Source organism: Sesamum indicum, linkage group LG5 (genome assembly GCF_026168435.1).
Source record: "Sesamum indicum cultivar Baizhima isolate 11 linkage group LG5, ASM2616843v1, whole genome shotgun sequence".
Lineage (NCBI taxonomy): Eukaryota > Viridiplantae > Streptophyta > Magnoliopsida > Lamiales > Pedaliaceae > Sesamum > Sesamum indicum.
This window is the reverse complement of record NC_142661.1, coordinates 3,486,781-3,506,321: the sequence shown is the minus strand read 5'-3', so window position 1 is coordinate 3,506,321 and position 19,541 is coordinate 3,486,781. Positions and strand designations below refer to the sequence as shown.

Sequence of the window (19,541 nt, the reverse complement as noted above, 5' to 3'; positions counted from 1 at the left end):
TTCTATTGCAATTTCTGGATTATTATATGATGATTTTTGAACTTTTCATATATAGAAAAGAAATAGAAAGAGGTAGACTAGAAACGACGTTTGTTATGTCAATGACACCAAAGGGGTTTTAAATAAATGGAATTGGGATATGGATGAAATATAATAAAATAGAGCCACTTTGAGGTTCCCTTTGAAATGAGGCATGGAAGGGAGCCACTATGAAGAAGTTCCGGGAGTTACAAAGGAGGGTTCGAGCGGTTTGAAGGAGAGAAGAAAAATGAGGACTCAAACTAAGGTTATTCGATTAAGTGGTGGAGCAGTCCGAATCGGGTTGAACGGGTCGTGGGCTGGATAGTGGGCCGTCCGAGTGAACCGGGTAAGTGGTTCTCTAAAACTTGGACCACAAAAATATAACATTCTAGATCACTCAAAAACCTAGCAAGGTTTTTGATATTCTTTACGGATGTTATTCTCGATAAAATTAAATCGCGGTGTCCCAACGACGACTTTAGTAAGAAGTGGTACAAAGATTAAGGACTTATGCCATTACCGTTTTCATTCCAATGCAAAGAGCATTCAACTTTTCTCTGACACTTGAGTTTTGTATTATCTTCCAGTGTACCAACATCAAAACGCAGTGTATTTGAACATAAATCTTGATATTTTGGTATCTTTAAAGTAGACTTTGATTCTATTTATGTAAGTTTAAACTTCACTGGATTGGAATTAACTGCAAGATTGCAACCCCAACCCATGCTCTATGCTCCAAAGGTGGGTAAGTGAATACAAGAATTGAAGTTTCATTAGTTTATGACATATAAGAATCCACTATCTTCAATCTCAGATAAATGGTCAGACAGTGCACTGCAGATGCAACAAATGATTTGTGCTTCAGGGTCATCAAATTTTTGACAAGACTAGGTACTTTAGCTGCCCTCATTGAAGAGAACATCAACTCAATGCCCTTCACTGACAGCACGCCATCCATCGAGTAAGAACTCAAATAATAGAACAAGAATACAGAGATCGTATTGAGCTTGTGGGAAAGGTCTTTATCCTTCGCTCATATTAAGCACTATGTCCAAGAACATGATTTATGTTACTATCATATTAGGAAACGAAAAACATCCTCGATCATAAAGTACATGACCTTGAAAAAGTTGATGAAAGGAAAACAATGTAAAGCTAACATGCTATTACTCAAAACCAAGTTCAGGTGTGAACGGGCAAGGTGGGCAAGGAATGATAAATGTATGTCAAACAGACATCAAAACTTCATAGGGTATATGATCCAGGATGATTTAGAGCATGGGGCATCATTCCATAACTGAGGTTCAGACCTAAACTCTCACATCTACTCCTCTTCGACATCTTTGTGCTGCTTCTTTTTCTTCTCCTTTTTCTTCTCACTTTTACTTTCTTCACCATCATTTCCATCCACAGCAGCGGGTAAATCAGAGTCACCATTTTCTGCTTTCTTATGCTTCTTTTTCTTCTTTTTCTCAGACTTCTCCTCATCTGATGACACAGATTCATCTTTCACTTTATCCTTCTTCTTTTGCTGCTTTGGTTTCTCACCATCAGAAGCTACAGTTTCTTCACCGTCTTTCTTCTTTTTCTTTTTCTTCTCTTTCTTCTCTGCTTCAGCCTCTGATTTGGCCTTTTCTTTCACCTGAAGAACTTCCTCAGCTTCCGCCTTGGCTTTCTTAGCAACAGCCTCAGTTGCAGGACTACCATCAACAGTATCTCGCTTTCGCTTATGCCCCTTCTCTCCCTCATCTTCCCCATCCTTATGTTTTTTCCTCTTCTTTTTCTCCTCAACCTCAACAGCAGCACTCTTCACATTCTCTGCTTTTGAAGGCTGAGGCTCAGCTGCTGCAAGACTGGCAACCACAGAATCCCCTCCAGTAGGCAAGACGACATTCCTCAACCACTCAGCAGGTGTGCTCTCAGTTGGCTTCCCATGCTTATCCAACTTCCCTTCAGCAATAAGTTTCTTCTTCATTGACGCCCTAGGACCCAATCCCCATTTCCTAGGGTAGGTATCCCTATCCATCACCACCCTCTTAATCTTCGCAACCGTTCCGTGATCACAAGTAGCCATCACTGCAGTAGTCATCTCTGCTATCCCCAATGCGATTGCCTCCCCCTTTGTTGTCATCAACACTACCTCCTCACCAACCTCAATGTCATTTTCAAACCTCAACAAACCCGGAATCATCAACTTCGCTCCATAACAAATAGCATTGACTGCTGAATCCTTCACGACAAGCCTCTTATAACTAGTCAAAAGCACTTCCAAGGGCATAACCACCCTTCTCAAATAACTCTCATCCCTATAATTATCATAAACCCACTGCGCATCCATCACATCATGCATCGTCACCATATTATCCTTCTCACCCATAATTCCTGACCGAACCCTCCTCAACTCCTGCATATGCGCTCCCGCACCTAACAAAAGGCCTAAATGCACACACATCGTCCTCACATAAGTTCCCGCCTCACACGAAATCCAGAAAACAACCAAATGCCTGTCGGCATCATACTCAAGCAGCTTACTCTCATAAATAGTCCTAATGCGCAGTTGCCTCTTCACAGCGGAAATCAAAGGGGGTCGCTGAAACACCGCACCTGTGAGAGTCTCAAGTGCTCTAGCCACTTTCGCAACATCAGGCACCTTCGAATGCAACCTAGCAACACAGACATACTCTTTCCCAGCACCCTGCTGGGACTTCACCAAGCGCGTGGCTCGGTCGATGCAAACGATCAGATTACCGGTCACCTTAGGGTCGAGGGTTCCCGAGTGCCCGGTTTTCTCCACTCTCAAAATGCGCTTAATCCACGCAACAACTTCATGCGAAGAAGGATTGGCGGGTTTATCAAGATTCAGAACTCCGTACTTGATGTATTCAGCCAAGGGGCGCTTCAAAGGGGAGTAGCCAGAGGGAAGGGGAGTGTAGTGCCCGGTACGTACATTCAATTTGTCGTAATTTTTCAGTAGAATTGGCCACTGAGATGTTTCAACTGGTGGGGTGTAGCTCTGGGGCTTTATCTGGAAATCAAGGGCGTCATTTTCTTCCTCATCTTTGCTCTTGTTTTTCTTCTTCTTCGTCTTCTCCGAGTGAGAGAACTGAACGTCCGTCATGGCGGCGCCACGGGCAGATTCTGGAACAGGGTCAGGAACAGGGTTTTCCACAGGAAAAAGGAAAATTGAGGGGCTATTTAGAGGCGGAGGCTGGTGAGCAAAATGGCAGATTGCTGAAGCATTAGGGTTTAGGGTTTTTGGAGGGGTGGCGAAGTATTATTACTAGTATGTTTCGTGGTGCATATGAAGATGTGTGCTCCTTGGGCCTTCAGCCGATTGGAGCCCACTAATTTATTGGGCCGAAGTGTTTTACTAATATTGGGCCAATGTCAAGAATTTATTTTTAATCCTAGCAACAGTGGCACGTCATTCCTGCACACGTAAATTTATAGAATTCTCTCAATATTGAAATTCATTACAAAATCAATACACATCGTTAACAATTGAAAGAAAATAATTTTTATAAAATAAAAGATGGTAGAGTTCTATTGAACTAAAATAAAAAATTTCATAAATTAATTTTTATGTTAATGAATCAATCAAATTTATAGTTGTACTTTTAAATATAATTTTAAAATTCTTTTAAAGATATGTTATATTTTTAGATGAAGTTTAAATGTAATTAACTCTTTTAATTAAAAGAAAAAATTACTATTCACTAAGGAAAATGATAGAGAAGCTTTGGAAGAAGGTATAAAAAGGGGGGAGGGGAAATCAATTTACCATTTCACTTCTCCGAAGGTACTACTCTTTCTTCGGACGAGAGACTGCAGAATCCCGAGCAAAAAATGCAAAAGACAACGCCCCTTCTCTCTGAACTATTCAAGAAACCCCTTTGATAATGGTCTGAGTTTCTGCAAAAGGTGTGTGGACTACAACTAATCGCTGAGGTAAAATAAAAAAGAAATCTTGAAAACCCATATTCTGATTTATGTTCTTGTCGATGCCTCCTTCGTCATTTGCTGTATCTTGTGTAATCTTCAACCTGATGTTGATGTATGTATTCTAGAGCGAGGGTCCCTTTTTCTGTAATTGTTGATAGCTGAGAAAGAGCAATAGAGAAGTGAGAATCTTGCTACCCATTTTACTCTCTTTATTTGAATGATCATTTCTTTTTTGATTCATGTGATAATGTAATTTGATGTTGTTTAGCTGGGGAAAAGAGAAGAGAATAACATGAGTCAGCAACCATCAGTGGTTTTGGCGACTGCAAGCTATGATCATACGATTCGGTTCTGGGAAGCGAAAAGTGGACGGTGCTATCGGACAATCCAGTACCCTGAATCTGTATGCTTCTGAAGTTATCAGATTTTTTATTCTTTTTCCTTTCTGTTATGAATTCGAAAATGTGAATGTGTGTATTATTGGTGGCTTCAGGGTTAAGAAAAAGGTTCTGCTTTTTGGGAGCTGAATAAGTTTTAATTGATGAGTCAAACCATTTTTATGTGTTTGATGTTAAATGTTTAGGAAGAAAAGGTTGCTGCCTTCTAATGTTAGATGTTTATGTTGTGTCTCAAACTGGCCTTTTCAGCACAGAGCTGCCAGGTTGCAATGTTGAGTTGGGTGATGTGCTGACGAGATGCAACATATATATGTGCTGTTGGTTAACATGGAAGTTACTTAAATGAAAATGTTGTTAGGTCTTTTATCAAATTTTATAGAAATGAAATATTTTGTGTTTATAGCTGGACCTTGGATATTAGTTCCTCCTACACAGAAAGGTCAGATCTCCTATTGAATTTTGAAGAAGAAAAGGGATATAATGGGCATCATGTATTTGTTTTATTGACATTTGGCTCAAAGCATTAGAGGGAATAGGTAGAATAAGATTGCTTTCTGCTCCAGTACCTCTTCTGACTATTCTAACCCACATATAGCATAATATAACGCACCCACAGAGCAAATATAGATATTGGGAATTGTCTTTAGAATCTGATGCATCCATTTTCTCTGGACAGCAAGTAAACAGACTCGAGATTACGCCAGATAAGCGCTGCCTAGCTGCAGCTGGAAATCCTCATATTCGACTGTTTGATGTCAATTCAAACAGCCCTCAACCTGTATGCTTCTCACCTGTTTATATATTTTTAATTATTTAATTGTATTGTCTCCTCCAAGAGAGCTCAACTTTTAATAGGTTCTGTCTTCAGCTTAGTCTTAGCTGTCTTTTCTTTGATGTCAGGTGATGAGCTATGATTCTCACACTAATAATGTAATGGCAGTTGGATTTCAGTGCGATGGGAATTGGATGTATTCAGGTTCTGAAGATGGCACTGTGAAGATTTGGGACTTGAGGTACAATGATGAGAATTTGTCATTGTGTTTCCTTTGATGACGTTTATGTTGATTCTGATCCTCTTCCATTCTGAATGACATAGGGCACCAGGTTGCCAAAGGGAATATGAAAGTCGTGCGGCAGTTAATACTGTTGTTTTGCACCCGAATCAGGTATGATTTCTCTTCAAGGTGTGGAAATTTGTACCATGTGAGTTAGTGCTAAGGAAAGTAGCTGGTTGAATTAGTGTTTACTTTTGGGGTTCGTATGTCATAAGATGTTAGCATATCTTTATCTGCATTTTCTGAATGAAACTGGCTCTTTTTATGTTCTCATGGCCAAGGATTCCTCATGATTCCAGATTCTCTTCTGCGTAAGCATTTTTTCAATGAATCCTTATTTTTTTTTTCATGGAAGATGGTTATGTTTCCCTCTCTATGCGATTTGCAGACTGAACTGATATCAGGGGACCAAAATGGTAACATTCGTGTCTGGGATTTGACAGCAAATGCTTGCAGCTGTGAGTTGGTTAGTAGCTAACTGTTATACCCCGATTGTTAAGTTCGGCATAAAACCTGTCTTCAGGCTTCTTTTTATCATACAGTGTGATTGCTAGATATAGAATGTGAATTCTATGATTGTATCTACTCAAGTAGGTTGTAAAGATAACACTGTTTTTATGCAACACAAAAGCATTTCGATAATAATTGCAAAAACTGGAAATGATGTATAATTCAGGTCCCCGAGGTGGATACAGCGGTACGATCCTTGACTGTAATGTGGGACGGAAGCTTGGTGGTTGCAGCCAACAACCGTGGGACATGCTATGTATGGCGTTTGTTGCGAGGGACGCAGGTGAGACATACATGAATTCATATGTTAGTTTGACTGTTGTTCTCTTGTTGACAGTTTAATAGTCACAAGTTCAATATGTCCATTGCAGACTATGACCAATTTCGAGCCACTTCATAAACTACAGGCTCATGAAGGATATATTCTTAAATGTCTCCTTTCTCCGGAGTTGTGTGAACCTAATCGGTGAGGATAAATGGGGCATCCTCGTAGCTCCAAACTGTTTTGTTTTCTATTTGGGTCTTTAGTTAGTGCTTTGGTCCTTTTATGTCTGGGCTTTATACTGAATAAGGAATTTTTCAGGTACCTTGCCACCGCATCCTCTGACCATACAGTCAAAATATGGAATGTGGATGGTTTTACTTTAGAAAAAACATTAGTAGGTATGTATTTTACCTGTTTAGGCAGGCTGTTTTTTGTCTTGCTTTTTGTTAATCGTATATACTTTTTTTCATCAGGCTTTAAGATTAATCTTGTTGGCATGCTTTTCAGGACACCAGCGCTGGGTATGGGACTGTGTTTTCTCTGTTGATGGTGCATTTTTAATCACAGGTACGGTAATGAAATGACAATCTATATATTGGAGTAGTTAGCAAAAGTGAATACCAAGATTGCGCTACTTTTGTGCACTGATGAAAATTCCAATTGCAGCTTCTTCTGATTCAACTGCAAGACTATGGTCCATGGCCAACGGTGAGGAAATTAAAGTCTACAAGGGTCACCAAAAAGCAACTGTGTGCTGTGCTCTCCACGATGGGACGGAACCTTCATGCTGAACATGGAACGATCTCTCATTCTTGGTTTCCTTTCACATTGTGACCTTATACTGCAACACATGGAACGATCTCTCATTATGGTTTCCTTTCACATTGTGACCTTATACTGCAACGCAAGTTTATGTGAAGCATCTCTGTTGCTAATGTTGAAAATGTTGCTGGGTTGGCATGAAAAAGGGACTTGATATTAAGCACACATTAACCTTAATATATCAGAATGACTTTCAGTTCTGCTCATGGAGGGACCATCATGTACCACTAGTTCATCCTTGTACTGAACATTCCAACTTGTTATGGAGATGTTACTGGGAGGTTTGCCATTGACAAACATTACAAATGTTAACAGTCCCTCCGTTGAATTTTGGAAGCACTAGAATTTTTCCTTCAAAGAATGGTCAAGTATTATATAATTGATGGATCACAGTTCTTTGTGTGTTTATTAAATAAGATAGTTGTTTTCAAATATATCACACGGAAACAAACAACAAAGTAGCAGCATAAAGCAAATACAAGTTGTAGAGATTTAATTCATAGACTTAATAGCAAGAGAGAGCAGGTTTACTACTGGTCATTTACTTGAGTTTAATAGATGCAAGTGGAAATGAAGATTTGGACAAACATAAAGTGATTTCAAATTTTAAAGCTCAATTGCCACCTGATCAAAACACTACAACAAACTCCAGTTACAGCCATTAGAAAATCAGTCACATTTCATCTAACTCATAGCAAGTTCTCATTTAGACACGAAAGCATTACAACAGCTGGGAACATGGGGAACAAGACCAAGGATCGACCATGGTTGGCTACAATGGACATGCCCACTTCATGAGACCTGTAATGCCAATAATGGGATAAGATCACCTCCGTACAGGTGGGACAGCACCCCTACCAGGAGCAGCTCCACGACCAGCAGCCTGAGCCTACCATTGAGAAATTCAAGAGTCAGGTGGATCCACAATTGAAATGACTTTTACTGTTTATTGAATCAATGCAGTCCTATTTTTAGTTCCCAGCACACCACTATCTTATAAACAGAAACAAGTTTTGGCACATAACAACTTCAGGTAACAGCCCAAAGCCAAAAGACTTTAAGACCAATGATCTCTCATGGAACTCCAGCACAGAGGGAAAAAGAATACTTAATATTTTTGTTGGACAAATTATTATCACCAATATCAAACATCAAATATTGTTCACAGATTACATTATTAACCACCATAGAAGAAAGAACTTACTCTGGCTCGCATTGCAACTGCACGTCCACGTCCTACTCCAAGTGATGAACCCTTGCCCTGTTGGAAAGTAAATGGTGATAAGCAAAATTATGTACAGAAAATCACAAAATGAAGAAATGAACTTAAACGCAACAGAATGGTACCTTAATCCTAGCTTCCAAACGCTTAAACATGGGAGCATTTTTAAGCATATCTGGAATTACCATGAACCTGGTAAAATTCAGCATTAGTAACATCCAAAAGGTGATGCAACCACACGACCCCGTAATAAGAAAACGAGTATGCACCTGACTTTGCTGCCTCTAATGAAAACATGCTCGAGTTGTGAGACCTTCCCATCCTGTAATACAGTTATGAGCAGCAATTCAAATACAAGTTGACAATTTAGACAACTAAAACCAGCACAAAAATATTGAAGCCAGACACTTGGGTATTGTGCATTGCTACAGTCGACCATACACACCATAGACATAGCATCTTCATATTCTTAATCTTGACAAGCCATCACTTGTTTTAGCCATATATTAGTGTAAGCACTAAGCCGCTTACAATTATAACAGCACTAATAACTCTATCTTCGTCTTTGGAGTAACAAAGAATCATTCATCAATTCTTCGGTACCAGGGTCCCTTAGATATACCTAGTTTGGTACTCAACTAGAATTACACAACAAAAATAGAGGATTAAAGGTGTAAATTAGCCACTTCAAATTTTCTTCCGAAGCCTTTAAAGGTTTAATAAATAGCATACCAGAGCATTGGTGCCAACAACAAAAAACTAAAAGAAAAAGAAAAGAATCTCAATGAATTACATAATTGCCACTCCACATCTTCTTCCTAGGGTTTAACATCTACTAGGGTTTTAAAAAGCACAAAAACTACAAGTATTACAGGTCAAAAAAATAGAAAATGAAAACCCGAAATCTCCCAACAAGTACCACACTACTGCTGTGAAAGCAAACAGATCATTCAAGAATTTATACCTTAGCAGTATAAGTGATATTTTCTAACTGGCAATTCCAATTATCCTCGCACTCGACCATACTTCCGCGGTACAGTTCCCCGCTCTTCAGCTCCACCGTCACCACGTGTCCCGACGCCTCGTGCAGCAGCTTCACCGGAATCCCTAAGCTCCGACTCATCCTTTATTCTTCCTCACAAACAACTACGCACTCTTTCTATATACTTCAACAAATGCAACAAAGCCCAAAAGCGTAGATCCCCCAAATGCAAGGGAGATTGGAAGACCCGCTTCAAAATTTCGTTCCAGAGATACGCAGTTCACAGAAATTAGGGCAACTGAGAAAAACTCTCTGAACAGGGGAGCGCGGGTCGTACATAAGGGCGTGTGGGGAAGGACAGTATTGTCAATAGCCAAACTTCTTTAATTTTTGCTTTCATTGCACAAATGCCCCTCTACTTTCAGATTTTTCACTTCAGGGTTCAGAATTTGCCAAGTCATGTTGTTGAAGATGATGTAAAATAACAAGTTTGATATCGTGTATTTGGATTCCACTGAATGTGTGGATATTTATCTTATTTTATGTGAGTTTATTATAATTGTCAGTTATATTAATTTATTAATTAAATTAATATTCTTCAAGTTATTAAAATATTTATGTAATTATATAATTGTTGTTTTTATGGAAAAAATAATATAATTGGAACAAGATGTTATAAAATTATTTATATTCAAAATGTAACAAATACTTTTTTGATAGAAACAGAGATAACATAATTATAATAATATCAATAAATTGATTCAATAAATAAATTTATATTACTATAAACTCGAATTAAATAAAACAAATACTCACACGTCTGGTAGAATTCAAATTTATCACCTTAAATTTATTTATAAAATCTCAGTATTTACAACTAGACGAAGACATCATTGATAAAATGTTACAAATATGAAAGAGTGCAGGTCTAGGAAAATCAAATTCTCATGCTTATTATACTTTGAAAAGGATGTCAATGATATTAAAACAAATTATGTATTTTGTTTCAGATTTTTATATCAATAACTTTTTTCTCAATTGGGTTTGGGCATTATCTCAAACTCAATCTCGCGTAATAATAATCGCAGTTGCCTCAACGCGACATAAAGTTATGGATTTGACCAAAGACAAGTCCGATTCATCACACAGTGTACACACTTTCTTTCTCCAACGCTTCAAAATTCCTAGTAAGAAGACAGGATAAAATGGAGAGAACTAGCATCATAACAGATAACTATACACACGGATAAACAACTCCAAGACAGACAGACACAGGGGGAGAGAGAGAGAGAGAGAGAGAGAGAGAGAGAGAGAGAGAGAAACAAGTTTTAGTATTGAGTACAAAATTCTGTAGCAGTGTCTAGACTTCCTATTTCAAAAAAAGCAATTGAATCCACACATTGCATTCAAGCTAAAACCTAAAACAAAAGCCCATCGGGATGGGGTGTTTCTTTTTCCTAGTCATGACAGAACTAATCAATTGATACAGCCTGTAGTTGTCCACAAAAATCAAGCACAAGCGTGTTAACTGTTAGAAAATTACAGACATAATTGGACAAATAACTTGTTGGATAATGCGTGTTTTGGCTCAGGAGATTGGCCACTGATAATAAGGCCGACAATTTCTATCGTCCAAGATATACAGTTCACTTACTGATGTTTGTCTAGTCTACTCGCTGAGGATTCTGTCACACTCTTGTGCTTAGCCGGTGCGACTTTGGCGGGAGTTGACCGCTCTGACTGGGAGAACTGGATCAAGATTTGCATGAGAATTGTGATGACTGCTAGAGCAACAGCTGAAAAAATGATTCCTTTCCATGAAGAGAAAAGTGAGAACCACTGGATAACTTTCATAGTTCCCAAGATAAGCAAAATTGCCCAAGAACTGACAACCTGTTATCGCAAGAATCGATTTATATTTGCTTAATATGGGGAAGTAATGCAATACAAAAGAAATTAACCAAGTTATTACCAAAAGGGATTTTACGGGCCGCCCAGTGTTTTGCAGTTGTTCCCCAAAGGTACCCTCGGCTATATGTCTGTCCAATAACTTGTCCTGTTTAGAGAAGCAAATCATGGAAGTGAGCTATGGTTTTCTTGCAACCAGATAGATAGTACTTCGTATAATTCTGTGTTTTTCTCCTTAAGGGCCAAAACTGTTGGGGGAAATGGGAATATCAAACAATGAATAAGAGAAATGTGATGCACCTTAGCTACAAAGGCATCTCTACACCATTGGGCAACTGCTTCATCTGTTTCTGGCAAATCGTTCATCAAATGTCGCTTGAGGTGGACATGAATCTAAAGAACATATATTAACATTAAAGTTCTGGAAAAGAAAAGGAGAAAAGAATTTGGAGTCTTGGAAATATTATCAGATTTTCTGTAGACGTCTTCTACTTTTGAGATGCACAATTTGAAAATGTAGTGAATTAGTACTCCAGGAAATAATAAAACCTAAAGCATATTTCGACATAGAAGACCAGATTATATGCTCATTACTTTCAGCATCTCATTGCAGATGCTTCATCTGAAACAAAGTGTTCCAATTAAATATTTAAGTCCTGAATTTCCTTGCATTTGACAGTTCTTTGTTCTACCTGCATAGTATACTATAAATGATTTCTAGAAAAGCAAACTCCAGTTCCTGCAATTAATGCAAATCTTTCATGCAACCTGTATGATCTTTCAGTCCACAGAGGACTTTAAACTAAGGTAGACCATAAGAAGCCACACCAACTACCTCTTGACCAGATGATATTGCCATAATCTTAACCAAATCTGAACCAAGTACTAAGCTATAAGATGTTGCAGACTTACCACAGAAGACTGCCCTTTAAAGAGTCTTAGCATGGTTGGTGTGGGAGATGTTTTGGGTATAGCAACAGTAGCATCATAAATGGCTGGAACAAATGAGCGCATATGGCTTACTGCTGTAACAAAACCCTGAAAAAGCACCCAAGTGGACAATGCTGAGCATATTGAATAACTTGAGATCTCGCAGAACAAACACGGCAGAAATACAAAAGGAAAATTAACAAAAATTCTTCAGCTCCATATAAATTAGATAGAAAAGGCCACTAAATCCTCATAAAAGAATATCAACTGCTTAATTAGATGGGTTTCATGAGAGCAATATGAGAACATCCTATTAAGGCCAATGCAAACAAGGAATAAAAAAGACAAGGCCTGTGTGATTTACTCTTCCCAACTCCTCTTTGGGTTACATTTACTAATTCTCTAAACCCAACTTGTGCAGTTTTTGTTTTTCAGAAACTGAACAATTGAATTTTCGGAATTCAAGTTCATCTAGAAAGGTTAGTTTACATCATAGAGTTCATCTCTCATCAAATCTACATCAATTCCACCTCAACCTCATTGGAGACATGCCAGCCTTCTAACCCTTGTGGTCATCACCACCGTTCATTTATTGCCTCTGTATACTGTCTTCTACCCAGTTCTGCTGCCAACGCCACATTCCTAATACACCAGCCCCATTGGCACCAAATCTTTTATTTCTATTTTGTGACCCTCCTATTACTCTTTTTCCTCTTTTATAGCAACCTCTTTCACCTCAGCATGATCACTCTTTTTCTTCCTTTTCTCCTCTTTTTATTCTCCAAGGGTAGTGGACTTCGATGAATTAAGGGCAATAAACTTTCCCTTCATTGTTTTTGTTGATAAAGGCAGGCAGAACAAGACACCAAAATAATATCAACAAATATTTGGTGTTTCTTATAGACCATTAATCTTATTATTGCCTATCATATGGCTTATGGATTATTCTCAGAGGTACAATAATGTCAACCATATAATTAATTTCAACACGAGATCATTTTCTCATCCAAACACATTCCCATTGTCTGACATTCCAAGCATACTTGGACAAGAACAGTGATGCCAATGCACCATCTCGAAATCGTTTTTCATGTCAAGATTACAAAGCATAACCAAATGGAGCTAGCTTTTTCAAGAAAGGACATCATCATGATGACAAATAGGCTTGTTTTATCAACTATGAGGCACAAAAAATTCTCTGATAATGTAAAGCCACAATTATGGACAGGCATGTACTAAAATTGAAACACATTAGCTTAGGCACCACAGTTACATAGCTCACAAAATAATAAAAGATTAAACAAGAAATCTTCAAGTCTTTTAAGTTTTGGAAACTGGAAATGTACAAAATAAAATGGACATAGAGCTTCAGGATAGCAATACAGGACGAAGTAATCCATCTTAGAAGAAGTAAAGTTGGAACCTTAGTTCGAGGAATCAAAACATTTCTCGGAATGGGTAGCCCTGTTGACGAAGCATATTCTTGAGCAGCTAAGAGTTTTGCCTGTGTGAAGCGAGTACCCTCAACAAAAAGTGCCAGCCAAAATGGCCGAGGGAAATCCCTTAGCCGTTGAAGTCCTGTCTGCAATAGATTTCGACTAAATTTTTAATGATATGCATATAAAGCAAAAGAGAAACATGAAAATATGCATTGTGGTACCCATTGTGAAATAGTGTATCATCACAGTACCTTTAAGGTGTTTTCATCTTTCGCCCAGCTTCTTTCGAGAAAGAGATACTCAGAGAACCACATGGACCATCCTATCACCTGCATAGGTCAATGGTAACAGCGCACTTTTTGAGCATGTGTTTTTGCATCTACAATGAAAATATAAGGAAAAGGGCAAGAAGCAAATTACATAAACAAGCATACAACAGCAAGATAGCAGGGATAGACTAAGTTTTATTTGATTGACAAGATTTGATGAATGTATTTTGGCAAATAAAAGAGAGGAAAAGACAAGGACTAAAGACATCTTTTATACAAATTCCGCACCTTCTTGAGTGGTAGTGGGTCCTGGGGAATATACCCCAAACAAGATTACTTTAAGAACCTTCAGTTAAAACTTAAAATAACTTTATGAAAGATATAATCTCTCTGTACCCCCTATCAATGCTATTAAGTCAAATAATTCTGTACTTATCAACTTTAACTCTATATCGTTGTTGGACAGTGATCACATTGGACATGTGCAACCAAAAGAAAAGGACAATAAAAAAGTTTAAATACTTTATAACTGAACAATTGTTGCTCAGACTTTAGCATGATCCGGCAAACCATTGTAGTAAAGTTTTCAAATGTACAAACGGCTTGAAATATCCATTCTTTAATAATGCAACGTTGAGAAGGACTTCAGGATCAATACAATATCAAAAGGGTCAATATCAGGTACTTACAGGAAGGAACTTCGATGATTTCTTCATAACAGCTAATGTGCTACCAAGGCAACCTGAACGCTGTCATTAAAATATCCCAAAGTCAGCAAGTACAAGCTTCATAGTCGAGATCACACTAAAGAAACAGCTTATCAAGCATGACTGGACTTTTTATACTTTGCACATTGTTTATCATGCTATCACTAAAGACTAGTTCCTACTGGCATGTTGGTATAAGAAAATGGCAACTCCAAAAATGAATGTGGCAAACTTCTATTTCGAGCTCATCGAGACTCGATACGCATTGTAGGAAGTGAAAAAAAAAAAAAACATTTTGGCAGTGAGGACGCTAACAGAGTCATTACAACCTACAACTGGATGAAATCCTTATTCTCATTCAAATAGGGATAACTAGGTACCAAAACCAAAACCCTCTAAGCTACATGAATCTCTAATGTACATGTATAGAATATGTACACAGGTAATATATAGGACCACTGTTAAATTAATTTTTCATTGTAAATAGACATGTGTAGGCATACATTTAAATAAAATATGTGGAAAACTGTATACCATATGTAATATATTGCACATTATGAGAATAAACACACAATAGATCCTTTCTTTTCCACTTTTCCGTTCCACCTAACCAAAAAAGAGGACAGGCATGTCCAATTCATTCTGGCCTCATTCATGTGTGTATGCAAACAGTTTAGTGGGAAAAATAATCCCGCGTGACAATAACCTAAATGGTCATTCATTGCAAATGGAGCTAATGTATTTTCCACGTGTCTATGGATTTGCCATGCATGAACAACCCCCCCCACCCCACCCACCCGAAATAAACCCGGTGACACTACACAATGAAATGGTCTGTACATCTCTGAAAATATGTTATTCTGTTGGATGCATAAGTTTCAATGCTCAGAAATTCAAATTGCATTATATCAAAGTGAACGCTCACTTTTTAACTCAAAACTTGGATCAACAAAATGCATTAGTGGTGTGCCCTAGGTTTGATGACAGCAATACAGATAGAGAAAGCACGGATATTCTCCATAATAAATACAAAGATGCATATACTAGTAACAAAGAAGCAGGCAGATGGCAAACCTGAGCCAGAATCCATCCAACAAGCCAATCAATGTCACTTCTGTGGTTACATATGACAAGTGCATGTTCTTTACCTGGAAATTACCAGCATAACCAAATATAAGCGACTCAAGCAAGAGAACAATTTTCAGACATAAAGAAGTAAATCAGACCCCATCAAGAAACCTTGTGGACTTACCCATCAATTTAAAGGTCTCAGCATCAGTGTAAATTTCAATCTGCAACAAAATTATCAGTGAAGTATGAGACAGTGAAGAAAATTAACAGGTTGAACTCTATATCTTTTTCCTATTCAAAGTTTCAGATAGCAACAGAACTCATGCACTACCAGATCACTCACTATCAAATGCAAGACCAGCATCAACACATTCCTCCACTAACAAGCTAAAAGATATTGTTAGGCTTTGAGGTCTGCGTTGTACAGTGAGCAGAATCTAAAGACATAACATAATCTACAATCTCAAAATTTTCCATCTAAAGCAAATAAAATTAATATGATTATTGCTAGAAGCTTTATTAACTACAATCTCAAAGTACATCTGAACGTGTTCAACTTAATGACTTCGCATGGCATTACAATCTGAAACAATCCAACACCGAGGCACTTCAACAATTGACTGTACAGTGCTTGATCTGTTGTCATAGCCCACATCAATTGATTGCATTGAAGCCCCTCTTTAAATTTTTTTCAGCACTTGATGTGTTTTAACATCAGGCACCTTCACCCAATAGTCACGATCTCCCAAAACAAATATGCATCTTCACACTGTATTAAGGGCTAATATCTAGTGATACTATGTGATATCACACCTCAATCAAATGCACATAGTAATAAGCAAGTCAAAGCTATAAATTCTGTGAAACGATTAGCAATGCTACTATACTATAACAAAGTATAGTGCTTTGATCACCCAAAATTATTTCACTACCATATTTCACAAATATTCACCTTGACACCAGCCCACCAATCGACGAGCCACACAAGCTCGAGCCATAAAAGTTCTGCCACCTCCCTGTTTATCCTCCTGTAAGTGTTCTTTGACAGAGGCCTTATTAGCACATAGCATATTGCCTGAAAAATCCAGAAAGAAAAGACCCTTCCAGTTATCACTAGTCCTCGACAACATAAAACATGAGAAAATTAAATCAAGAACCATCACTAAGCGTGAAACATACAAAAATCTTTCTGAGTTCTGAGTAAGAACTAAACAACAACTACAGAACTACACGAATGATGTCGTCCCCCCACCCCAAAATAAAAAAAGCAAATCCCTACTTGATTTGCTCCCATTAGCTCAAATAATCATAATAAAAACAAAACAACATCTCAAACAACCAACCCTAAATACAATTTGATCCTAATCTTTCCTTTACAACACACACCTGGATTAAATTAACGACGAGGCCAGACATGAAGAAGAGAACGCCTAACGGCACAATAACAACGGCGGCTGGAAACGCCATATACCTACGTATAAATACGTATGTATCGATATAAATTGAGCTTTTTGATCCGAAATTATCTGAGTAAGCGAGCGAGCGGAGAAAGAGGGGAGAACGAACTGCTGCAATAAATATAGGGAAAATGTGCAGAAACAAAATCAAGATTTCAATTCGATGATAAATAAATCAATGCATTTATTTACTGCAAATAATTGCTTTTTGGTGTTTCGAGCAGAGTAGCAAGAGAAATGTTACTGTGTCCGTGGGGGTCGGACTCCTCCCTCTAAGTGGAGTTGTACCGTACAAGATACGACAGCCTGTGAAGGAGAAACCAATACATATATATATATATGTATATATTAGTATTAATTAATCGCTTTAAATATTTGCAACTTAGATTCATAGATTTAAATCATCCAAAAAGAAACAACTCATATTTAATTAAAATCGAATATTTTGGTTTCAAGTTGATAATTTGAAGCAAACTCAGACTTACATATATGATGTAGACAAACGCTTCATAGTAATTGTAGATAAAAAATTTAATTGGTTATAAACCTCAAAGTTTCATCTCTCTAAAGAGGTATATTTTAAGGATAAATCTATGAGATTTTGTGAAATCAAAACGGACAACACTTCATGCAATGGGGCATCAATTGAATCACAAACTCCATCATTTGGCCGTCTATAGGAATGCGGTCGTGTATCTCTCCCAAACCCCTCGCCTAGGGACTGATGAGGTGGGCAAGAGTCCCATATTGGAGAAAATTGTACTTTTAGTACCATAAAATAAAGGGTATTGTACTTTTGATCTCATACTTTATAATATTAATATTTTTTGTCCCATAAAATTAAAAAATATTCCAGATGTAGTCCTATATAATAATCCCATGGAACCAAATTTGTTAAACTTTATGATCATATTTGCAACATTTTTTAATCACATTGGACCAAAAATATTAACCTGTAAAATGCAGGACCAAAAGTACAATATTTTCAGTCCTATGAGACCAAAAGGGCACCCTGCACGTGAATAACAAACCACACCAACGTGTTTTATTTTTATTTTTTAAAGAATAATAATATATTATTGCATTAATATCCAAATCCACATTTCAATGTATTTATGTTATCAAATTAAAAATGTTGTTGTTGATTATTTAGTTTTTTATATTTGTTTGGAGTTTGATTCTTAAGTTCAACATGAAAAATAATTATAATAAACAATTCATGACAATCATAATTATTTACAGAAATATAGAAATTTAACCTCAAAAAATCTATAAAAGACATTAAAAATATGAAAATTATATAAAGTTGAGCTTATTGGCATCACAAACTAATATACTTTGAGTCAGCGTAGAAGTTGTGAAAGGAATCAACTTTTTAAATAAATGAACCTTCTTTTTGGGTAGGGATGCATAATACTTTAATGTTTACTAATGCTATGTTTATTTCGTGGAACCGAATTAAGTAGGGTTAGGTATAAAATTGAGCATATGTGACCTTCTCATAAAGTATATTTCATTCATTTAATCGAAAAATATTTAAAACAACTTCATTATAATGTATCGACACTTCGTAAAATCATCACATCTACTGACGAAAAAGTATGGAACACTGACACGATATTGGCACATGTCCGACACGAAATTCATGTCCAAAAATAAAATTTATTAAAAGAAAAAAGTATGATATCGGACGAGTCTAGAATATATTTTTTTTTTCTTTTTTTAATCCCCTCTTGCAAAAAATTAATTAAACAATTAATTGGGCCTGATTTGAGAAAATATCTAATCCAATCAACTCAAGGCAGTGTTTGAAAAAAAAATTGTTTTTAGAGAAATAAATTTTATAAAAAAATAAAAAATAAATAAAATTATAGCAGAATTAAAAGTGTGTAGTATTTATAAAAATAAAAAAAAAAGAGAAAAGCAGATAGTGTTTGAAGAAAAATTACTTGTAAAATAAATTTAATTGAACAAAGACTGTTTTGTCCCTATATATTAAAAAGATACTATTTTCTTTACTTATTATTTCACTTGTTGTTTGTCACTAATAATTATTTTTCCACAAAAATCATAAATTTTATTTCTATTAGTATTTCATATTTATGTTTTTAAAAATACTAAAATATATATATTTAATTTAATAATGCTTCCACTAAGCAATATAATTGTTGATTTATACACAATAATTAAACTTGCATGAACGCAAATATAATATTTTATTAATTAATCAAACAATAATATATGAACAAAATAATAGAATTAGATGATATAGCACATAAAATATAAAAAACTTAAAATATTAAATATGTGAAAGTGTAAATTTAATTATTATTAAAATTCATATTATTAGAAAATTCTAATATCAACTTTAAATATACAATTCTAAAAATAAATTAAAAATTATAAAATTAAATTAAAATTATTATAATAAGGACAGAATAGTAGGAGATCATACAAAGTTGGATGAATGAAAAAATTACTTAGGACTGGTTTTTCTTTGGCTAAACTCCATTTTAGCCCCTATATCTTCTTGGAATAGCTAA

General features: G+C 36.5%; 4 protein-coding genes across 8 annotated transcripts; 1 reads left to right on the top strand and 3 right to left on the bottom strand.

Moving 5' to 3' along the window:
* Positions 1–1,071: 1,071 nt before the first annotated feature.
* On the bottom strand, positions 1,072–3,305 carry LOC105162527 (H/ACA ribonucleoprotein complex subunit 4). Its single transcript, XM_011080568.3, has one exon. The coding sequence runs from the start codon at positions 3,137–3,139 to the stop codon at positions 1,346–1,348; it is 1,794 nt and encodes a 597-aa protein (XP_011078870.2). The 5' UTR covers positions 3,140–3,305; the 3' UTR covers positions 1,072–1,345.
* Positions 3,306–3,789: 484 nt separating this feature from the next.
* On the top strand, positions 3,790–7,405 carry LOC105162528 (target of rapamycin complex subunit LST8-1). Of its 3 annotated transcripts, none has more exons than XM_011080571.3 (12): positions 3,790–3,969; positions 4,089–4,142; positions 4,232–4,366; positions 5,038–5,139; positions 5,262–5,374; positions 5,458–5,527; positions 5,805–5,882; positions 6,093–6,209; positions 6,298–6,392; positions 6,510–6,589; positions 6,699–6,758; positions 6,858–7,405. In XM_011080571.3, the coding sequence occupies exons 3-12, from the start codon at positions 4,256–4,258 to the stop codon at positions 6,980–6,982; spliced, it is 951 nt and encodes a 316-aa protein (XP_011078873.2). In that variant the 5' UTR covers positions 3,790–3,969; positions 4,089–4,142; positions 4,232–4,255; the 3' UTR covers positions 6,983–7,405. The 3 variants fall into 3 exon arrangements, with proteins under 3 accessions (XP_011078873.2, XP_011078875.2, XP_088737009.1); XM_088880883.1 differs by having other exon boundaries at positions 3,791–3,942; XM_011080573.3 differs by lacking the exon at positions 4,089–4,142.
* A 202-nt stretch (positions 7,406–7,607) lies between these two features.
* On the bottom strand, positions 7,608–9,551 carry LOC105162529 (small nuclear ribonucleoprotein SmD3b). Its single transcript, XM_011080575.3, has 5 exons — positions 9,200–9,551; positions 8,505–8,557; positions 8,361–8,427; positions 8,218–8,274; positions 7,608–7,902 (listed from the first exon to the last, which is right to left on the bottom strand). Exons 1-5 carry the CDS (start codon positions 9,356–9,358, stop codon positions 7,840–7,842), a joined length of 399 nt encoding a protein of 132 aa, XP_011078877.1. The 5' UTR covers positions 9,359–9,551; the 3' UTR covers positions 7,608–7,839.
* A 978-nt stretch (positions 9,552–10,529) lies between these two features.
* On the bottom strand, positions 10,530–17,367 carry LOC105162530 (1-acyl-sn-glycerol-3-phosphate acyltransferase 2). Of its 3 annotated transcripts, none has more exons than XM_011080576.3 (12): positions 17,243–17,367; positions 16,928–17,109; positions 16,494–16,616; positions 15,723–15,762; positions 15,545–15,618; positions 14,453–14,512; positions 13,746–13,823; positions 13,479–13,637; positions 12,038–12,163; positions 11,426–11,518; positions 11,190–11,273; positions 10,530–11,110 (listed from the first exon to the last, which is right to left on the bottom strand). In XM_011080576.3, exons 2-12 carry the CDS (start codon positions 17,006–17,008, stop codon positions 10,868–10,870), a joined length of 1,161 nt encoding a protein of 386 aa, XP_011078878.1. In that variant the 5' UTR covers positions 17,009–17,109; positions 17,243–17,367; the 3' UTR covers positions 10,530–10,867. The 3 variants fall into 3 exon arrangements, with proteins under 3 accessions (XP_011078878.1, XP_011078879.1, XP_020549699.1); XM_011080577.3 differs by having other exon boundaries at positions 16,928–17,012; positions 17,243–17,304; XM_020694040.2 differs by lacking the exon at positions 17,243–17,367 and adding an exon at positions 17,191–17,209 and having other exon boundaries at positions 16,928–17,012.
* Between the last annotated feature and the right edge of the window lie 2,174 nt (positions 17,368–19,541).

What these genes read in the sequence shown, in the direction of transcription:
- LOC105162527 (XM_011080568.3), bottom strand. Translation starts at nt 3,139, where the DNA reads ATGACGGACGTTCAGTTCTCTCACTCGGAGAAGACGAAGAAGAAGAAA.
- LOC105162528 (XM_011080573.3), top strand. Translation starts at nt 4,256, where the DNA reads ATGAGTCAGCAACCATCAGTGGTTTTGGCGACTGCAAGCTATGATCAT. An exon ending in ATTCAAACAGCCCTCAACCT is followed by an intron (nt 5,140 to 5,261) that starts GTATGCTTCTCA and finishes CTTTGATGTCAG; the next exon opens with GTGATGAGCTATGATTCTCA. An exon ending in GTGAAGATTTGGGACTTGAG is followed by an intron (nt 5,375 to 5,457) that starts GTACAATGATGA and finishes TGAATGACATAG; the next exon opens with GGCACCAGGTTGCCAAAGGG.
- LOC105162529 (XM_011080575.3), bottom strand. Translation starts at nt 9,358, where the DNA reads ATGAGTCGGAGCTTAGGGATTCCGGTGAAGCTGCTGCACGAGGCGTCG. An exon ending in ATATCACTTATACTGCTAAG is followed by an intron (nt 8,558 to 9,199) that starts GTATAAATTCTT and finishes ACTGTATTACAG; the next exon opens with GATGGGAAGGTCTCACAACT. An exon ending in ATTAGAGGCAGCAAAGTCAG is followed by an intron (nt 8,428 to 8,504) that starts GTGCATACTCGT and finishes GAATTTTACCAG; the next exon opens with GTTCATGGTAATTCCAGATA.
- LOC105162530 (XM_011080576.3), bottom strand. Translation starts at nt 17,008, where the DNA reads ATGGCGTTTCCAGCCGCCGTTGTTATTGTGCCGTTAGGCGTTCTCTTC. An exon ending in TTAAAGGGCAGTCTTCTGTG is followed by an intron (nt 11,519 to 12,037) that starts GTAAGTCTGCAA and finishes TATGTTCTTTAG; the next exon opens with ATTCATGTCCACCTCAAGCG. An exon ending in GAGATGCCTTTGTAGCTAAG is followed by an intron (nt 11,274 to 11,425) that starts GTGCATCACATT and finishes TTCTCTAAACAG; the next exon opens with GACAAGTTATTGGACAGACA.